General features: G+C 37.9%; 2 protein-coding genes across 2 annotated transcripts; one reads left to right on the top strand and one right to left on the bottom strand.

Moving 5' to 3' along the window:
• Positions 1 to 333: 333 nt before the first annotated feature.
• On the top strand, positions 334 to 5,208 carry LOC104107070 (glutamine synthetase cytosolic isozyme 1-1-like). Its single transcript, XM_009615769.3, has 12 exons — positions 334 to 507; positions 1,560 to 1,599; positions 1,704 to 1,807; positions 2,124 to 2,172; positions 2,487 to 2,593; positions 2,889 to 2,976; positions 3,532 to 3,660; positions 3,859 to 3,933; positions 4,041 to 4,094; positions 4,394 to 4,431; positions 4,526 to 4,685; positions 4,797 to 5,208. Exons 1-12 carry the CDS (start codon positions 434 to 436, stop codon positions 4,947 to 4,949), a joined length of 1,071 nt encoding a protein of 356 aa, XP_009614064.1. The 5' UTR covers positions 334 to 433; the 3' UTR covers positions 4,950 to 5,208.
• Positions 5,209 to 5,784: 576 nt separating this feature from the next.
• LOC104107071 (nudix hydrolase 18, mitochondrial-like) lies at positions 5,785 to 7,954 on the bottom strand. Its single transcript, XM_009615770.4, has 4 exons — positions 7,856 to 7,954; positions 6,696 to 6,810; positions 6,504 to 6,587; positions 5,785 to 5,935 (listed from the first exon to the last, which is right to left on the bottom strand). Exons 1-4 carry the CDS (start codon positions 7,924 to 7,926, stop codon positions 5,921 to 5,923), a joined length of 285 nt encoding a protein of 94 aa, XP_009614065.1. The 5' UTR covers positions 7,927 to 7,954; the 3' UTR covers positions 5,785 to 5,920.
• Positions 7,955 to 21,454: the final 13,500 nt, after the last annotated feature.

Genomic DNA, 21,454 nt, shown 5'->3' with positions numbered 1-21,454 from the left:
AATAAAGGCGGTTTAAAAATGATTTTAGGCTGCAAATTCTAATTTTAAGTGCAATATACTTAAAATTTTGAATTCTCTTATAAAAGTTTCTGGTTCCGTCTGTTGTACTACTCCCTATTTAACGAGCCTGCTATCTGATTTCAATTGAGAAAACAAGTTGACCAAAAAGTAGCCTCTCATATTCTGAACTTAATTTTTTTAAAAAAAATTGGGACGGGCAGATTTTTTATTAATTAGAAGTTTTATTTTTCACATATTAATTAGAAGTTGAATAGGAGTAAGTAATAATATGAATAGTTTTATACAACCAACACTCTCAAAGCTGCCTATAAAAACAGAGCAAACTGCTTCTCTACATCTTCACCTTTGCTTATACACATTTTTATTCTCTCATATACGAACTCAGCCAATTTCAGAACTCTTATTTTCCAATATGGCTCATCTTTCAGATCTCGTTAATCTCAATCTCTCTGACTCCACTCAGAAAATTATTGCTGAATACATATGGTTAGTTCTGTAATACTTTTCGCAGTAGACATAACCAATTTTAATCCATATGGTTAGTTCTGTAATACATACGTTAATTCATTACATCCATTTTTCTTGATCTTTACTGTTTTTTTGTAGTTTTGCTTATCCAAGATATCTTATTTCATTATTTTTGTTGTGCTTTTATTTGCTTCCATTTTTCTCTCCTAAGATAGGAAGTGTACATTAGTTTTCCTTTGTTTGTTCTTAGTAGCCATTGGCAATGGCCAATGTCCACAGTGCCATGTTCAACTTCACTTTGAATAAATATTAAAAATATTTATATTTTTCAAAATTCACACTCATTGTCACAGAGAAGTAATATGTACATTAGTATTTTGCACCCATTGACTTAAAAGTTTTTCTTGAGCCGAAGATGTATCGAAAATAGCCTCTCTATCTTACGCAAGGCAGAGGTAAGTTTTTCGTACACCCCACTCTCCCAAGCAGGGGCGGAGCTAGAGTGCTGGGAGCGGGTTCGGGCGAACCCAATAGATTTGGTTCAAACCATGCATTTGTCTTAAAAAATTCATTGAATTTGTATAAATTATTAAGTTAGAATCCAATAACTTAAAACTATTAGAATCTTGAACCCAGTGGGGGAGCCAAAATTTTTGTTAAGGGTCAAAATATATAAAAGTAAACATACCAAAAAATTAAGGGGAGTCAATACATAGTATATATATATATATAATTTATTTTTTTACCTAGCTACACAATGTATTTTTTCCGTGAAGAGGTGTCATTTGACACCCCTTTCTATAAGGTGGCTCTGCCACTGCTTGAACCCAAAAGCTTAAAATTCTGACTCCGCCTCTGCTCCCAAGACTTCACTTGTTGGATCACACTGGGTATGTTGCTATTGTTGTTATTGAACTAAATTTTCAGTACTATAATACTACATGGTAATCAAGAACTTATATGTATAATGGAATCCTTTGCTTCTATGGTAATATGTTGTTTTTCAATTACTATAATGTAAATTTTGATGTTAATCTAGTTCTTGGTATATCTTCTTTGTTTATAATCAGGATTGGTGGATCAGGAATGGACGTCAGGAGCAAAGCCAGAGTATAAAATCTTCTGTTTGTTTTTATTTATTTTAGATAACATAATCCTTTTTTCTTTTTAATACATAAGATTGCTAAATTACTGCTATATGTTTTTATATAAAGACACTTTCTGGACCTGTTGATGATCCTTCAAAGCTTCCCAAATGGAATTATGATGGTTCTAGCACAGGACAAGCTCCTGGAGAAGACAGTGAAGTGATCCTATAGTAAGTTTTCTGTAGTCTTCATTTTATGTGTCTTAATTTCCTTTTTAGTCTATTTAAAAAAAGAAAGTCTCTTCTATATTTAGTAATTTTTTAACTCCAACTTTTCACATGACATATTTAAGATCACAGTTTAAAGACATTTTGGTATAATATACACATGTTTAATTTAAGACTACAAGATTTAAAAGTCTTCCTTACTTTCTTAAACTCTGTGCCCAATCAAACTAAGACGCATAAATTGAAACAGATGGAGTGATTTTTATGTCCTTTACAAGGAACAATTATCTGAATGTCACTTATTGTAATTTTGATACAGTCCTCAAGCAATTTTCAAGGATCCATTCAGAAGGGGCAACAATATCTTGGTGAGTTGCACATTTACTTTTGATTTTAATTGTTATATACTGACAATATAAAAAATAATTATATGTAACCGTCAAGAGAAAGTGTAATTGGTACTTAAAAAATAAGGTAGATTATCTATTACAACGTGTTAAACTACACTGATAGTATAGAAATTCTTTGCACAGTCAATGTGTATAGTAAAATCCTTTACTTGATACATGTCATTAAATCTGGCATTCTCTTCCATTGTTCTTTAGTTCAGTACTATTATTTGGACTATGTAATCATATGTTTGACCTTTTTTTTGTCTTTTTTTCCCCTCTGTTTATTTTAGGTCATTTGTGATTGTTACACCCCAACTGGTGAACCCATTCCAACAAACAAAAGGCACAGTGCTGCCAAGATTTTCAGCCACCCTGATGTTGTTGTTGAGGAACCATGGTATATTGACATATATCCTATTTAGTTTTCATAGTAGAAAATTTTTCCTATATAAAAGGACAGCCCGGTACACTAAACTCCCGTTATGCGCGTGGTCCGGAGAAGGACTGGACTACAAGAGTCTATTGTACGCAGTCTTACCTTGCATTTTTGCAAGAGACTGTTTCCACCGCTAGAACCCGTAACCTCCTGATCACATAGCAACAACTTTACGTTACGCCAAGGCTCCCCTCCAAAAAATTTCCCTATATAATTTTGGAAATTTTCTAACTGTTTGATAAATTGTGTAAATTAGGTATGGTCTTGAGCAAGAATACACCTTGTTGCAAAAAGATATCAATTGGCCTCTTGGATGGCCTCTTGGTGGTTTTCCTGGACCACAGGTAAATTTGTTAACTCCTTTTTCCCATTTAAGATTGCAGTTTTATTTTTATTTTTTAATAGTTCAGACTATGTTGCTCGGATCCTTCAAAATTGGGGCCGCACCCTTATCAGATCCTCCAACACGAATGCAACAACATTTTTGGAGGATCCGATCAATATAGCTTACAGACATTTGTTCTTTGTTTGGTTTCTTAGTACCTAATCAGAGTTATGTTCACATGGAAAAAGAGAATAATCGGGAAAAAAGGTGTAACATTTTTAGTTCTTTAACCAATACCTTTTTCTTGCTTTTATATCCTCCCCTCTTATTTCTGCAGTGATGTCTATGTCTATGCTAATATTTACAGTGGAGGGGAAGTGTGGAAATACTATAGATCCTCCTAATTTGGGAGGGGTTTAAAAAAAAAAAATGACTTAAAAAAAAAGTGAATAATTCCCCCTTGTTTCAAGCAACTTCCTAAGACTAGAAAATCACATGATTATTTATGATTATGAAATTTTCCTTCTCTAACGGCTGATTAATGTTATCTGACTAATTTTATGATTGAATTTAGGGACCATACTATTGCGGAATTGGAGCTGGAAAGGCTTTTGGACGCGATATCGTTGACTCCCATTATAAGGCATGTCTCTATGCTGGGATTAACATCAGTGGTATCAATGGAGAAGTGATGCCCGGACAGGTATACAGCCTATTCCTTTTGCATCTTTATTAGCTTAGGCGAATCCAGAATATAGAGTCAGTGGGCTTAGAACGAGTATGATATTATTATATGTATTATATAATTCAAGCGAAAGCAACTAGTTCAATTGAACTTACAGAACCTTCCTTAGATTCGTCTGAACCCTAGTTTGCTTTGTTTCGACATGATGTGATGCAGTGGGAATTTCAAGTTGGACCTTCAGTTGGCATTTCAGCAGCTGATGAATTGTGGGCAGCTCGTTACATTCTTGAGGTAATGTAGCTAAGTTGTTGATAATTTTAGCCTCAATTTCAAATTCATTTCTCTTACTATGTGGATTTTAACTTATATTCACTTATTGATTTTTGTTGTTTAAACAGAGGATTACTGAGATTGCTGGAGTTGTGGTCTCATTTGACCCCAAACCTATTCCGGTAAGCTCACTATTTTGTATTCGTAGAGATCAAATAAGGGCAGCATGGTGCACGAAGCTCACGCTATGCGTAGGGTTCGGGGAAGGGCTGGACCACAAGAGTCTATTGTACGCAGCCTTACCCTACATTTCTCAAGAGACTATTTCCACGGCTCGAACCTGTAACCCAAAGAACAAACATCCTTTTCAACTTCAACTTCAAATACTTGTGTTTTTAATTTCCCCTTCAAATTTCGACCAAATCATGTCCAATTGCCTAAATCCTAACTTCAAATACTTTTTTTTTTTTTGCCCTTCTAGGGTGACTGGAATGGTGCTGGAGCTCATACAAACTACAGGTAGAGCAATAAATAATAACATTTCATATTCAACTCATAATTAATATTTTTCTCAATTTCTAAGTGATTGAAAATTTGGAATGTATTTTTTCAGCACAAAGTCTATGAGGAATGAAGGAGGGTATGAAGTCATTAAGAAGGCAATTGAGAAACTTGGATTGAGGCACAAGGAGCATATTGCAGCATATGGTGAAGGCAACGAGCGTCGTCTCACTGGAAGACACGAAACAGCTGACATCAACACATTCAAATGGGTACGTGATACTGTAGTCTTTTATACTGTCAGTAAAAATTCTTTATACTGTCAGTATATATAAGTTAAATGTCGTGTATCTCATTTATGTTGATGCATGTGGATTGTTCAGGGAGTTGCGAACCGTGGTGCATCTATTCGTGTGGGAAGAGACACGGAGAGAGAAGGGAAGGGATACTTCGAGGATAGGAGGCCTGCTTCGAATATGGATCCATACGTCGTGACTTCCATGATTGCTGAGACCACTATCTTATACGAGCCTTGAGTGTGTAGTCGTCTTTTCAGAATTCGATGAGTATTAATTCTTGGGTGCAATATTTGGAGAAAGAATTGAATTTCGGAACAACCCTTTCCTCACAATGTCCTTATACAGTTAGCTATCTAGTTATATTCTGCTGTTTTCCTGGTTTCCATTTGTATTGTACTCAGCAAAGCTGAGGTCATTGCCTGTGATTTGGCAATGGTGTAAAATAACAGTGCTAATCTTATTATTAATAACAATAGGGAAGGGTTTAACACTTTAACTCATTCTACTGCTTAGTGAGATGCATATTTTCTGTTTTAGTTTTGGTTGTTTATATGGATTCCTTCACATAGTCGTCCAAAATAAGGCTGAATACATGTGAAAAACGCAAGTGAAATACAAGGTTCCAATTTCAGCAAAATGAGAACAAGATATGATCATATATAATGCTAATATTCTGTATTAATTTCTTTACAAAGGACAACATTCAGGTTCATTGTCCTCAAAACATATACAAGAGATTTGTTGCTAATTACTTTTGTTTATGTTTATGGGTGGACATGAAACAACAACAACAACAATAACAATAACTCAGTATAATTTCACTATTGGGGTATAGGGAGGATAGTGTGTACGCAGACCTTACCCCTAACCTGGGGTAGAGAGGCTGTTTCCGATAGACCCCCGGCTCCTTCCATCCAAGAACTAGCCACCTTGCTTTTGGAGTGATTCGAACTCACAACCTCTTGGTTGGAAGTGGAGGATGCTCACCACTAGAGCAACCCACTTCTGCTTCAAGACAAAAAGATCAAGAATTGCGTGTCTTTAAAAAGTCGGACATACGTGTTCAAGACAAGTTTACTTTTGGTAACAGACGACAGGAACTCTAGCAGGAAAGGGCAGTTGATTTTCAAGTGTTTCGGGCTTCATTCTGCTTCTGATGTGAGCACCTCTATCTGTTGATATTGATCTTCTAACAGGTGGAGAGGAGGTTACTGATTTTTCCTCTGTTAGCAAGGAAACTCGTTAGGACTACATATAAAGACCTAAATGTAGACATTAACGCTTTATCAAGACCAAGGCCAACAAGAAAAAAAGCAGCGCCGAGGTCAACCCTTGTAAGGAAAGAAATAATCTAATCTAAAAAGTTGTAAATGAAAGAACTTTCAAAAGGCTTTCTGCTTCGTAATCTAATTCTTATTGACATATCTCAAACCCCGATTTGTTTGTTATTGTTGTATATTAGCCATTTGAAAGGTCCATAGCAATCAACTCTTTAACCAAAGCCAATACTCTTTTCATATCTTGTCACAAACCATATAACCAAATACCATTTTGCTTGTAAGCACTTAACTAAAAGGGATCGCCGTTCAGGGGCGGATGTAGAGTATGGCTGCGGGTTCATCTGAACCCAGTACTTTCGCCGCGGAATATAAATTTATGTATAAAAATTTATTAAAATTACAACAAATAGTAGGTATGAACCCATAATATGGGTTCAATGCTAAAAACCTTAAAAGTTGAACCCACTGAATCTAAATCCTGAATCCGCCTCAGTCGTCGTTAAAAACTAACCTCAATGTCGCCGCAAACACCAGCTTCCTCTATTGTCTCGCGTCTTGCTGCATCTTCAATTGTTTCATCCTTTTCCCAACCTCCCTGGCATAACAAGAGCAACGCATTTGTAAACAAAACAAACAAATCAATCTAATAAAGCTTAGAGAATAAAACATCATTAAGTTAGAAAACCATAGATCTGTTTGCTACCTTTGGAAACAACAATCCTTTTCCTTTTCTCTGAGGACTTATGAGAAGAACTTCAAACGCATTTTCATCCGCCATAGATAGGTCAATAATATCTTTATATCTGTACGGTATACACCTGCAGAAGACATCAAACTCATCTCAGGACAACATAAGCGTAAAGATGAAGTTACCAAATTCTAAACTCATTCTGATCTGAAGAAATATTGTAAAGCATGTAGTTTTAGCATGTAGTTTAAGCGCAGTGCACTAAGCTCCTACTATGCACATGGTAGGCCGGACCACAAGGGATCTATTCCAAAAATACAAAACTTAATTTTCAGACGCCAGTAAATTGAGAAGCAGCAAACAAGTAATTATTTCAAAAACTCTAATTTGTAAATCAATCCATTTTGCAAACAAATAAAAGAACATCCCACTTACAGAACCGACGGCTGAAATTTGAAGAAGTTCTAGTAATTGCAAAGTGAAATGGACCATTAAGTCTCTATCATTTTGTTCATCCTAGAAGTCAACTCTTCATTAATCATTACACCCTCTTTCCTCCCACCTCTCAAATCAAAATTTTAGGTAAAAAGAAATCCATGGTCTACATTAATAAAGATGTCGAAAAAAAATATATTAATAAATACGAACTTAGTGGTAGCAGAGGTGAATCTAGATTTGAATATTATGGATTCGAGTTTGGAATTCTACCCCAACTCATCTAATTTATTAGATTCAAACTCTTCTATTTATACTTATTTCGTGAATGTTTACCAAATATATGAATCTGAGCCAAAGTTACTTAGTTCGGATGATAAGTCTACATCCACCCCTGAGTGCCAGAAGGCTCTCGGCCTAAAGGGCTCGGGGGAAGACGAATGTAGACGGCCTTAACACCTCATTAGAGAGGCTAGTTCCAAAATTCGAGCTTTTTAAAGAGTCTTCCAAAATTCATCTATAGAAACACATATTGCTAATCTCAGTTGCTCTAAATGCACATCTTGCATGATTTACATTAATACTCATCCAAATTTGAACTAAACCACAAATATTTGAAGCAAAATAGAAGAATTCATAGTCTAAAACCAATCAATAGCCATTTGTGTTCATCTCAATTAACGGTAAAATAAGAAGCTTAAAGTTAAATTAATTAAATATAGAAATAGGAAATAGCATACCCAACAACTTGGCGACGACCCTTGTTATAACGCTGCAAATGCCGGCCAGTACGTGAAACCATAACCACCATACTTTTTCAATGGGAAAAAATATGTATGTATACGGTCGAAATAACTGTCAGCCTTCCTACGTTCGATCGAGTTCGAGTGTTAAGAAATCGGAATGAGATTTTGGGAGTGAGCTCTGAGGTCGGTACTAACGAACCTCGAGCCCGAAGGTCGCTCGAGAAGGCGGCTCGATAATCCTATCGAGCCCGTGACCGAATCGATCTGCAAGGCACTGCTTCGAGGTCAGAAATGTGTGACGCCCATCTCGAAGGTCGAACTCGATCCAAGACCGAAGGGCCCGACCCAGTAACGAGTTCGAGCTAGTATCGAGCTCACAGACAAGAGCCGTTGCAACCACACCAAGAAGAGAATCTTGGCGGGAATCAAGGAAGAGACAAGTCATCATGGGTCTTCCACTACATGTTTTATTTTATTGTTTTTTGGTAATGACCCTCTTCTATAAAAGGGGGAATCCTTGTAAACTAGACGGGGCTGAACATAAAAAAGACCACTTCTTATATTGATAGTAATCCCCTTGTGTTTGTTTTACTGATTCATTATTTTTGCTTATTATTTTCGTTCTTACAGTCAACAATACACATATTTCCATTTATCTACGCGATTTATATCAAATTGTATCGCATATCCTTAGAACCATCCACAAATCTAACGTTATCCGATTTTTTCGGTAAACAGTTTGGCGCTCACCGTGGGGCTAAGGGTAACAGTGATCGTTTGATATGAACCTAAAGTACACGCCAGTTTGCAACTTCAAATCAGCAATGGCTTCACTTATCGACCACGAAGTCGGCCTTCAAGATGAAACCAATAACGTGGAACCCGGGGCCGGAAGGCCACTCGATGAAGGCGCTGAGGCTCGAATCGAAGCACCCAAAATTCGAGCCGAAGTATCATTGGATGTCAATTCACAAATAGCTCTAGAGGCAAATCAGCGTTCCGAACCGAAAATGAGCATTCAAGGTGGTACTCGATCCGTAGCTCGAGACACCCATAACGTGGAGGAGATCGGAGTCAGCTTACGGATGATCTTCGAGATGTTGCAAGCCCAGCAAATAGCGATAGCTCAGTTGCAGAGCCAAACTCAGGTACAAAGCAGGCCGGAGCCCAATCCGCTTCGAGAAGTCACCCACAGAACAGAACCAGCCATAGGAAAGCCAAATGAGCAAGAATCGGGGACTACTCCCGAAATTACTAAATTGCTCGAGGAACTCACAAAACAAGTCGAAGCCAACGATAAAAAAGTAGAAGCATATAATTTCAGGGTCGACCAGATCCCGGGGGCTCCACCAATGATAAAAGGGCTAGATTCGAAAAAATTCATTCAAAAGCCTTTTCCCTCGAGTGCATCCCCAAAATCAATCCCCAAAAAATTTTGTATGCCCGGAATACCCAAATATAACGGAACGAACGACCCCAACGATCACATCACTTCTTACACGTGTGCCATCAAGGGCAATGATTTGGAAGATGATGAGATCGAATCTGTATTATTAAAAAAATTCGGTGAAACTCTGTCAAAATGGGCAATGATATGGTATCATAATTTACCATCTAACTCCATTGATTCTTTCGCTATGCTTGCAGATTGCTTCGTAAAAGCTCATACCGGAGCCATAAAGGTCGAAATCAGAAAGTCAGACATGTTCAAGGTAATGCAAAAGGATAACGAGATGCTAAGGGAGTTCGTAGCTCGTTTTCAAATGAAACGAATGGATCTGCCACCAGTCACAGACGATTGGGTTGTTCAAGCTTAAACTCAAGGTCTAAATGAGCGGAGCTCGAGGGCTTCGCGGCGGCTGAAGCAAAATCTGATCGAGTACCCAGCTATTACTTGGACCGATGTGCAAAATCGATATCAATCCAAAATAAGAGTCGAAGATGACCAGTTGACTTCTAGGACCATTACGAAAAAGTAAAAATCGACCAGAGATCGATACCAGCCATATAGCGGAAACGATACTACTGCTGAGTATCTGAGGCCTCTTTAAAATCAACCTCGTACACAAGGGGGCTTTATCATTGAACGCATCTGTGATGATTATCAAGTTCGGTGCAAAGGAAGTTACTTCGTTATTTCATGACAAACAGTGTCTCAACGGGAAATGTTGTAAGGGCCAAACGGTCAAAACAAACCATGCTTATATAGTTGGCCCGAGCCCTGACGCAAAACATGAACCCATGTATAATGACCTGCAAAGAAAGCTCTCCTCCTTACCGATATTCTATGTTCAAGATTTATTATGCAAACAGGATCGAGTTCGAATCATTCACTTGATTGCCAAGCCTACGGGCCACCTTTATTTCGAGTTCGAGCAATCACTCACTCGACCATTAAGCCTACGGGCTACTTTGACTATTACGCCTACGGGCTACATTGCATCGAGTTCGAATTATTCACTCAATTGCCAAGCCTACGGGCCACCTTTATTTCGAGTTCGAGCAATCACTCACTCGACCATTAAGCCTACGGGCTACTTTGACTATTACGCCTATGGGCTACATTGCATCGAGTTCGAATCATTTGCTCGATTGCCAAGCCTACGGGACACCTTTATTTCGAGTTCGAGCAATCACTCACTCAACCATTAAGCCTACGGGCTACTTTGACTATTACACCTACGGGCTATATTGCATCGAGTTCTAATCATTTGCTCGATTGCCAAGCCTACGAGCCACCTTTATTTTGAGTTCGAGCAATCACTCACTCGACTATTAAGCCTACGGGATACTTTGACTATTACGCCTACGGGCTACATTGCATCGAGTTCGAATCATTTGCTCGATTGCCAAGCCTACGGGCCACCTTTATTTCGAGTTCGAGCAATCACTCCCTCGATCATTAAGCCTACGGGCTACTTTGACTATTACGCCTACGGGATACATTGCATCGAGTTCGAATCATTTGCTCGATTGCCAAGCCTACGGGCCACCTTTATTTCGAGTTCGAGCAATCACTCACTTGACCAATAAACCTACGGGCTACTTTGACTATTACGCCTACGGGCTACATTGCATCGAGTTCAAATCATTTGCTCGATTGCCAAGCCTACGGGCCACCTTTATTTCGAGTTCGAGCAATCACTCCCTCGACCATTAAGCCTACGGGCTACTTTGACTATTATGCCTACGGGCTACATTGCATCGAGTTCGAATCATTTGCTCGATTGCCAAGCCTACGGGCCACCTTTATTTCGAGTTCGAGCAATCACTCACTCGACCATTAAGCCTACGGGTTACTTTGACTATTATGCCTACGGGCTACATTGCATCGAGTTCGAATCATTTGCTCGATTGCCAAGCCTACGGGCCACCTTTATTTCGAGTTCGAGCAATCACTCACTCGACCATTAAGTCTACGGGCTACTTTGACTATTATGCCTACGGTATACATTGCATCGAGTTCGAATCATTCGCTCGATTGCCAAGCCTACGGGCCACCTTTATTTCGAGTTTGAGCAATCACTCACTCGACCATTAAGCCTACGGGCTACTTTGACTATTACGCCTACGGGCTACATTGCATCGAGTTCGAATCATTCGCTCGATTGCCAAGCCTACGAGCCACCTTTATTTCGAGTTCGAGCAATCACTCACTCGACCATTAAGCCTACGGGCTACTTTGACTATTATGCCTACGGGCTACATTGCATCGAGTTCGAATCATTCGCTCGACTGCCAAGCCTACAGGCTACCTTTATTTCGAGTTCGAGCAATCACTCACTCGACCATTAAGCCTACGGGCTACTTTGACTATTACGCCTGCGGGCTACATTACATCAAGTTCGAATCATTCACTCGACCGCTAAGCCTACGGGCTACCTTTATTTTGAGTTCGAGCCATCACTCGCTCGACTATTATGCCTACGGGCTATATTATTTCGAGCAAAACTACTCATTTCTTCGAATTAAAACAAACACTTGACTATTTAAGCTGAAGTACGCTCGAGCCCGATAAAGCAAAGGGGACAACCCACAAGGCCCGAAAGCAACAGAGATTTAAATTCAAACTGTCTATTTAGTTTGAAAGGCCATTTCTCTTCAAAAGTGGCGAAAACGCCATCAGAAGTTATCCGATTCAAAGCATGTTGGGCCTCGTTGAAAAGACAGGAAGCCCCTCCGCATTCATCATTAATTGATCTTCTCCGGTCACCAAAGACCGAAGGTAACTGGCAATTCCCACCGGGGAAGAAAAAATTCGGGTATCCTCGATAAAGTCGGGGACTATAAAGACACATAAGATGATCGAGCATTACGTACGTCATGGTCGGGATTGATAAAAATATCAGTGTATATCTGATCGCGCTGCTGGAAAATCATATCGTTTCTCGCCACATCCTTTTCCGAAAAACGAGGGGACTATCTGTATACGGTCGAAATCGATGTCGGCCTTCCTACGTTCGATCGAGTTTGAGTGTTAAGAAATCGGAATGAGATTTTGGGAGTGAGCTTTGAGGTCGGTACTAACGAACCTCGAGCCCGAAGGTCGCTCGAGGAGGCGGCTCGATAATCCTATCGAGCCCGTGACCGAATCAATCCGCAAGGCACTGCTTCGAGGTCGAAAATGTGCGACGCCCATCTCGAAGGTCGAACTCGATCCAAGACCGAAGGGCCCGACCCAGTAACGAGTTCGAGCTAGTATCGAGCTCACAGACAAGAGCCGTTGCAACCACACCAAGAAGAAAATCTTGGCGGGAATCAAGGAAGAGACAAGTCATCATGGGTCTTCCACTACATATTTTATTTTATTGTTTTTTGGTAATGACTCTCTTCTATAAAAGGGGGAATCCTTGTAAGCTAGACGGGGCTGAACATAAAAAAGATCACTTCTTATATTGATAGTAATCCCCTTGTGCTTGTTTTACTGATTCATTCTTTTTGCTTATTATTTTCGTTCTTACAGTCAACAATACACATATTTCTATTTATCTACGCGATTTATATCAAATTGTATCGCATATCCTTAGAACCATCCACAAATCTAACGTTATCCGATTTTTCCGATAAACAATGTATTCTAAAATGAAGTCTTTATTTGTAATACTAAGAGTTATATAGATTGCGAGAACTGAAAAAGAAGAAAAACCCCAGAAAAGAAATGAGGAAAAAAGGGAGAGAAGAAAAGGTATGATTTACAATTTTGGAGTGAAAAATGTTGCTGATAATGTCTATATGTTTCGTTTTCTGTAGTAATCTGTAGTGCAAAAGTGCAAAAACCGTTACATAATGATACGAAAGGGCGCCTTCAACTTCCTATTTTAATCAGTGCGTTTGGAGGCATACGTGTATGTGACGCGGCACGTGTGTACGGTTTCTCCATTTTCTATTATTAATTGCACCAACGGTAAATTTATCAATGTGTGATCTAATCAACTACTAATATTTTCATTATGGTAAGCTATCTACGTATGAAATACCTTATGCAACGTGCCACCCTTTACTAATTGGAATTAAATTAAAAGTATCTAAATAGTGCAAAATTCTTGAATATAACGAATTTAGGATTTTAACTTTATCAGTTCAAGTTTAATATTTTATTACTTTTTTTATTGATTTACTGGATTTGTAATTTATTACTTGTATTTATTTAGTGGATTTTAAACACATATATAAAGTTTGAACTAAAATTACTAAGTCCCAGTGAACTCATAATGTAACGACCCGGCCGGTCGTTTTGAGAATTTAAGTTCCGTTCGGCGGCATAAGGCCCTGAGCAGCTTCGTATTATGTGTATTGATTTGTGTGCGTGGTTGAATTCAGTTAACGGGTGATTCAGAGTGAATGAATTGGGACACTTAGTCCCTAAAACGGAAGCTTAAGCCTTAGGATTTTGACTGTAGATGAAACTGTGTGAAGACGCCTCCGGAATGGAGTTCCGGCGGTTCCGTTAGCTCCGTTTGGTGATTTTGGACTTAGGATTGAGTCCGGACGGTGAATTTGAGATCTATAGCTGATTTAGGTTTGAAATGGCGAAAGTCGAATTTTCGGAGATTTTGACCGGAAGTGAACTTTTTGATATCGGGGTCGGAATGCGATTCCGAGAGTTGGAACAACTCCGTTATGTTATTTGGGACTTGCCTACAAAATTTGACGTCATTCCGGATTGATTTGATAGGTTTCGACGTGAGTTTTAGAAGTTGGAAGAATTGAAAGTTCATAAGTTTGAATTCATGATTTGATGTGATTTAAGACCTCGACTTCCTTCCTCCATTGGCTAATGAATATAAATGCCACAAAAGTTTGTATTGCTGCTGCACCATTCAAATTGGTGCATATATACAGGGCAGATCTACCTTTTTGACACTAGATGTGGTTGAATGCACCTACTATATTGAGGCGGGGCAAATATTTAAACTTTATGGGTTCGGGATTATAATCATTTGAACTTATTGGGTTCTAAATTAATAGTTTATGCATATTTATTGAATTCCTTAATACAAATATAGAGTTTGAACAAAAGCTACTGAGTTCGGTCGAACCCGCAACTAACACCGTTGCTCCGCCCCTGCTACTATATATTGATATTTTTAAAGTTAATATACCAATATGTAGTGTCTTTTCGGTTCGAAGCAGACTCTAATGCTTGTATTAGGGTAAACTGTCTACGTTACACCCCCCTTGAGGTACGGTCCTACCTCGAACCCTACGTAAATACGGGATACCTTGTGCACCTTGTTGCCCTTCTTAAACCTTAACAAAAGAAGTACAAATAAGGGGGACAAATCTTCCCTTATAACTAATCCTAGTGAGGGCAAGATTTGAATAATATGATAGTTATTGGTCTATTAAAATTCGTTTATAAAATATTGTGAGCATATAATTTTTGATTATATTTGAATTTTTTATCACTTTTTAGTATGTAAATATTTGCTAAGTTTAATCTTGATTTTTAGCCTTTATTTCACTTTTTAGTAGATTTATTTGATAAAATTAAAAACTACAAAAAGAGTTACATTTTTTAGAGTATTAGTTTTATTTTCATTAACAAAGAAAGAAAAGTTTTCCAAAAATATAGTTTAATCTAGTTTAATACAATTTTTAAGTTAGAGGTTTGAGTGTAGTAATTTTACTTGCTTTATGTACTTATTTAATAGGAGTAAATTATTTTGCTTATTTATTATCAAGAAAGAAAGTACTACAAAAAAAAAATCACAATTGGCCACTTCTCTCATTCACGTTTTATTCCATAAAATTTTACACATGTGCACTAATTTCTGATTTGCATTTTTTTTTTTTAACATTTTGCATAAGATTCATTCTCACCCCACAATCACAGCTCACTCACTGGAAACAACAACAACAACCCAGTATAATCTTATTAGTGGGGTCTGAGGAGGATACTATAGTTTGTATGCAGACCTTACCCACACCTTAAGGTAGAGAAGCTGTTTCCGATAGACTCTCGGCTCCTCCCTTCAAGAACTCCCCGTCTTGCTTTTGAGTGATTGGAACTCACAACCTCTTGATTGGAAGTGAAGGGTGCTGCAAATACATAACACATGTATCTTGCTCTCCAAGATTTTTGGGGGACATTCTTATCCATATACACACATACACATCTGACACACACCAGGAGATCCTTCCTACTCATTTTCCTCTCCGTTACCAATATATAAGCACACACCCAGTTCATTACATGGGGAGGAGAGAAAACGAGAGAGAAAGGGAGCGCATTATGAGTAAATATTGTCAGTAGCAGCCAAGATACTCCTTTCTTCTCCAACTTAGAGTGGCCATGAAAACTAGTAAAAACCTCCCATAACTCCAGCATCTATCTTCCATGAAAACACCAATTCCCACCATGAAACTCCATAGAGCTGACCATCACTGTCCAGCCCCAAACTCCAGTTGAAAAACAGCCTCAAACACAACTAGATCTCTAGCAAAACAACCACCCAAAACCAGCCACTAAATAGCCACAAAACAATCCGTTTGAGTTTAAGTTCGAGACTTCCTTGTTCGAGGTTGTCGTCGTCAAATTTTCCGGTCAGTTGAGTGTAAGCACGTAATTTTTGACCCGTGCAACTTTTAAAAGTAGTATTTCAAAAATATTTACTTATTTTTATAGGATTTTCCATCAACTTTTAATTTTTATTTTAAAACATAAGTTTAAAAATATAAAAATAGTTTATTTTTATTAACTAAGATTAATTAGTATATTTTGATAGTATTTTTATTTTTATTCAATGAGAAACAATTGAATTTGGGCCAATTGGGAGCTCATTTTCGAATTTTAGTGGCCCAGTAAGACAAATGCCTATTCTTTACAATATCTTTTAGCCCAAATCCTTTTCTCACCTATCAAACCCTATTAATCATAACCATCGATCTACTCTCATCCAATGGCCCATATCCTATCTATCCACAATATAAAAACATAATGAAAAAACAAATAAAGGAGGAACGAACCTAATTCTAAGAACCTAGCTGCTCCCTTCCTTCTCCATCTCCAACTCCACCAAAATAAATTGACCACCCTCCCTCACTTTCTCAGCCACGCACCTCCTGAAGAGCCACCACCCAATTCCTTAAGCTAAGATCTCACCTTCAGCCACCAGATACACACACACAAAACAGAGATAGAAAAAAAACAGAAAAATAGGAACGAAGGAAAAGCTAGAAAGGAATGGAGGAGTCTGGGAATTGGGGAATCAGGATAGCTAAGAGGGGAAGTCACGCACAGTAAAGAAAAAATAAAAAAGGGGTTCATTCCAGTTGATATTACTTCAAACGAAATACACAAAAATATTTGCCCCTATTTGATCTCGGCTCATGGAGTTTGATTGAGGCCGCGTTTGGGTTTCGAGTTTTTTGGTGCCGATTCGATGTTTCGGTTCGAAATTTCGACATTTCAGTCCCAATGATTGTTGCTTTGTTATTTCGATTGAGTTGTAAATTTTCAGTTTTGTTCATCAATAAAAGGTCCATTTCTCAATTTTCATTCTTATTTCATTTTGTTACGATAGCTTGGTGAGCGTGTTGGTTAATTTGTGATTCTCCGTTGTTTGAGTAGCATGTCTTAGTTTTCATTTAAGTTGTTTTAATTAGTTTTTATTTCGATTGTGATATGTGTAGTCTTGGTTCTTGAATAAATGCTTTTAATTGTTAGATGAATTCAATTAGCAAATCTGCCACCAATTTTATTTTTAATTAGAACGTTCGAAGTTTGTTATATTGTGAGGATGATTCTTTAAGAGTTATAGGGTTAAGATCGACGAAAGGAATATTTCGAATGGACAGTGCTTATAAAGAAAGAATTGCAGAATGTTTTGGGCGAAAAGTGTGTGACTTTGCCACAAGTTTTGGTCAAAGGAAAGTACATTGAAGAAGCTGAGGATACTAATACACATCTAACTTGCATATTGATTTGTACATAACTGATTCAAGTCTTATTAGCTAAAGTATTACTCTTTCTCCACAATAATTCCATAAATTTGGCCTCACAATAATCTTAAAGATCAGGAAAATAATTTCAATAATCATGAACATCGTAGCTTGCTTTAGGCGCGATTAATAATAAATTATCGTGATTATGGGTATGGTTCCCGTGGCATGGTCATGATATATAAATTCAAATTCGGGTGTGCATTTCATGTGACCCGACCATAACATCGAATAATAATTAAAATAAGCATGTTGTAAATCGCGGGTGCATTTCCACGTAACGCGATTCGCAATGTGTACAAAAATAAAAGAGCGCGCGACATTGCGACTTGTTCAAACAAATTCCATAAATATTAAAAGCGGTTAAAAAGTTTTAAAGAAAAAGCATAATAGGTTTTAAACTTGTAATAATTCAGATAATTGAACCAATTATTAACAGTTGAGCGACCGTGCTAAACAATGGAATTCGGGAGTGCCTCACATCTTTTCCCGGGTTAACAGAATTCTTTATCCGGTCTTCTGTGTTCGTAGACCATAAATAGAGTCAAATTTTCTCGATTTGGGATTTAAAATAAACCGGTGACTTGGGACATCATAACTTATTTCAAGTGACGACTCTGATCAAATAAATAATCCCATTTAGAATATTTTCACTTTAATTGAAAAAACTCTCCTATCTCATATCTCCCGTGGGAAAAAAGAGGTGTGACATTGAGTCTTCCGTTGGTTCCTAGGCGAGGTTTCGTCATTGGCGAGGTTCTTTTTGGCTTCGAGTCGAGTTTTACTCTTTTCTGCTTTTGGATAATCGACATGATTTTCTGTACGTTGACTTGGAGTTTTCTGCTAATATAAGGTCCCCTTTTTCTTCTTTAACATGCTTAATTATGAGTTCCATGATATTTGCTACAGTTTTATTTGCCTAATGAAAGTTACATGATATTCTTGCTAAAACTTGATTACTAGTATGTCTAAATCACGTATCTATCTAAGAATTTTCATAGGTTAGATGTATATTTTTAGTTTTTTATGAGTTTGAAAGTGATGTGTAGAAGTAGGAAGGGCTATTTCCTTTGTTAAAATTGAAATAAAGTAAACTGAAATTTGTTAAAGAGAAGTGGATTTGTGTCTGCTAACTGAGGTTGAAATAAAGTGTGGGGTTTAGTTAAAATGACTTGGCCGTTGGGATTATTTTGAACTTAGAAGGATCTCGGCTAAAGTCCATGAGTCCAAAACGTTCATCCACTACTAGAAAACAGGCAAAACCCGTCCAAAGAATACCGACCGAAATCAATCGAAAAATAAACTGACCTCAATCGGTCGAAAAATAAGTAAATTGGTCGCAAAAGTCAAAGAAAATATTTCTCACAATGGAAATAATGGTCCCACAATAAAAATATAAAATTTTCGACCGATTTCGGTATGAAATTGGTCAATCTTTGACCAAGACCTGGTCATACTTGCATATTATCTACTAAAATAATATTTAATTAAAAATTTTCAAATATACCAACCGAAATCGATCGGCATATTTGAAATTATTTTTTAATTAAATTTTTTCGCGGTGACGTTGGCTATGCCAGGTCTACCGCGGCTAGAGTGGAGAGGCACCTTGGATCATATTCCTAGCAGGGTTGTTTCATTTCTTAAAACTCAACGAATGATTGAGAAGGGGTGTGAAATGTATCTGGCCTATGTGAGAGATATTAGTGTTGACACTCCTACCGTGGAGTCAGTTCCTGTAGTAAGGAATTTTCCTGATGTATTTCTAGTGAATCTACTAGGTATGCCACCCGACAGGGATATTAACTTTGGCATTAATTTATTACCGGGCACTCAGCCCATTTCTATTCCACCAAATCGTATGGCCCTAACAGAGTTGAAAGAATTAAAAGACCAGTTACAGAAGTTGCTTGATAAGGGCTTTATTCGGCCCGGTGTATCGCCTTAGGGTGCTCCTGTCTTATTTGTGAAGAAGAAGAATGGGTCTATGCAGATGTGTATTGATTACCGCCAGCTGAACAAGGTTACAGTGAAGAACATGTATCCATTGCCATGTATTGATGACCTATTTGATCAGCTTCAGGGTGCCAAAGTGTTCTCTAAGATCGATTTGCGTTCAGGCTATCATCAGCTAAAGATTTGGGAGCCAGATATCCCGAAGATTGCTTTCAGGATTCGGTATGGTCATTACGAATTCCTTGTAATGTCATTTGGGCTAACCAACGCCCCATCAACATTTATGCACTTAATGAATAGTGTATTTCAGCCCCATCTTGATTCTTTAGTCATTGTATTTATTGACGACATTCTAGTGTATTCCTCGAGTCGGGAAGATCACGAGCATCACTTGAGGACTGTGCTTCACACTTTGAGAGAAAAGAAGTTATATGCAAAATTTTCAAAGTATGAATTCTGACTTGATTCAGTAAGATTTTTGGGTCATATAGTTTCGTGCGAGGGGATCAAGATAGATCCGAAGAAGATTGAAGAAGTGCAGAGTTGGTCCAGACCGTCCTCAGCCTATGACCAAATTGACCCAGAAGGGTGCTCCGTTCAGATGGACCGAGGAATGTGAGGAGAGCTTCCAAAAGCTCAAGATAGCTTTAACTACAATCCCAGTATTGGTATTGCCTACAGGTTCAGGGTCTTATACTGTGTATTGTGATGCATCGCGTATTGGTCTCGGTGCTGTGTTAATGCAAGACGGTAGGGTGATTGCCTATGCATCCAGACAGTTCAAGGTACATGAGAAGAATTATCCGGTCCACGACCTTGAGTTAGCAGCTATTGTTTATGCCTTGAAGATTTGGAGGCATTATCTGTACGGTGTCCATTGTGAGGTCTACACCCATCACCGGAGTCTACAACATCTGTTTAAACAGAAAGATCTTAATTTGCAGCAGCGGAGATGGTTGGAGTTGCTTAAGGATTATGATATAACCATTCTCTATCATCTCGTGAAGGTCAATGTAGTGGTCGATGCCTTGAGTCGTAAGGCGGAGAGTTTGGGTAGCTTAGCATATTTACCGGTAGCAAAAAGGCCTTTAGCCTTGGATGTTCAGGGCTTGGCCAACCAGTTTGTTAGACTGGATGTTTCCGAGCCGAGCCGGGTTTTAGCTTGTGTGGTTTCTCAGTCTTCTCTCATGATCGTATCAGAGAGCATCAATATGATGACCCCCATCTGCTTGTCCTTAAGGACACAGTTCAGCACGGTGACGTCAAGGAGGTCACTATTGGAGATGACGATGTATTACGAATGCAGGGCAGACTATGTGTGCCTAATGTAGATGGTTTGCGTGAGTTGATTCTCCAGGAGGCTCACAGTTCGCGGTACTCCATTCATCCAGGTGTCGCGAAGATGTATTAGGACTTGATTTAAGTTGAAAATTTTTGACACACTCTCTTGGATAGATTTAAGGATTTGAGGGGCGAATTGTTATCGGAATTTACTCATTTTGGTATGGTTAGACTCGTGGTTGAATGGGCGTTCATATTTCATAACTTTCGCCGGATTCCGAGATGTGGGCCCCACGGGCAATTTTTGAGTTAATTTCGAATTTTTATTGAAAAATATAGTATTTTCTTATGGAATTGATTCTATAATTTTTGTTGATTGTATCGAATTAATTATGATTAGATTCGAGCCGATCGAAGTCGAAAAATTGAGGAAAAGACATACTACTTAACTAATTGAGCGAGGTTTGAGGTAAGTGACTTGTCTAACCTTGTGTGGGGGAAATTTCCATTAGGATTGATATTGATATGACAATTGTGATGTGTGAAAAGAAGTGTATGCGAGGTGACGAGTATGTACACGGGCTGAATGCGAAAAACTCTGATTTTAAATTGTGTAGATCTCTATTACACATTAATTAAATTATTTTATCCGATTATATTCATCATCATTGATCTATTTTTATATTTTAAATTTGCATGACATTTTTTCTACTAATTATTTTACCTGTTTAGTTGAAACTTTATTTTCTTTTATTCTGTGCATTACTTGAAGGATGAATTTCTTAATTTAAATATTATTAAAAATGAAGTATTTTACATTTAAAAATTTGATATTTTGACAAGGTGTTAAATTTGTAAAATATTATTTTTGCTGAATATTTTGTGAGATTTTCGTACTCATTGTGATGGTGC

The sequence above is a fragment of the Nicotiana tomentosiformis genome, chromosome 4 (assembly GCF_000390325.3).
Source record: "Nicotiana tomentosiformis chromosome 4, ASM39032v3, whole genome shotgun sequence".
NCBI lineage: Eukaryota > Viridiplantae > Streptophyta > Magnoliopsida > Solanales > Solanaceae > Nicotiana > Nicotiana tomentosiformis.
This window is presented reverse-complemented; position numbering and strand designations above follow the sequence as displayed.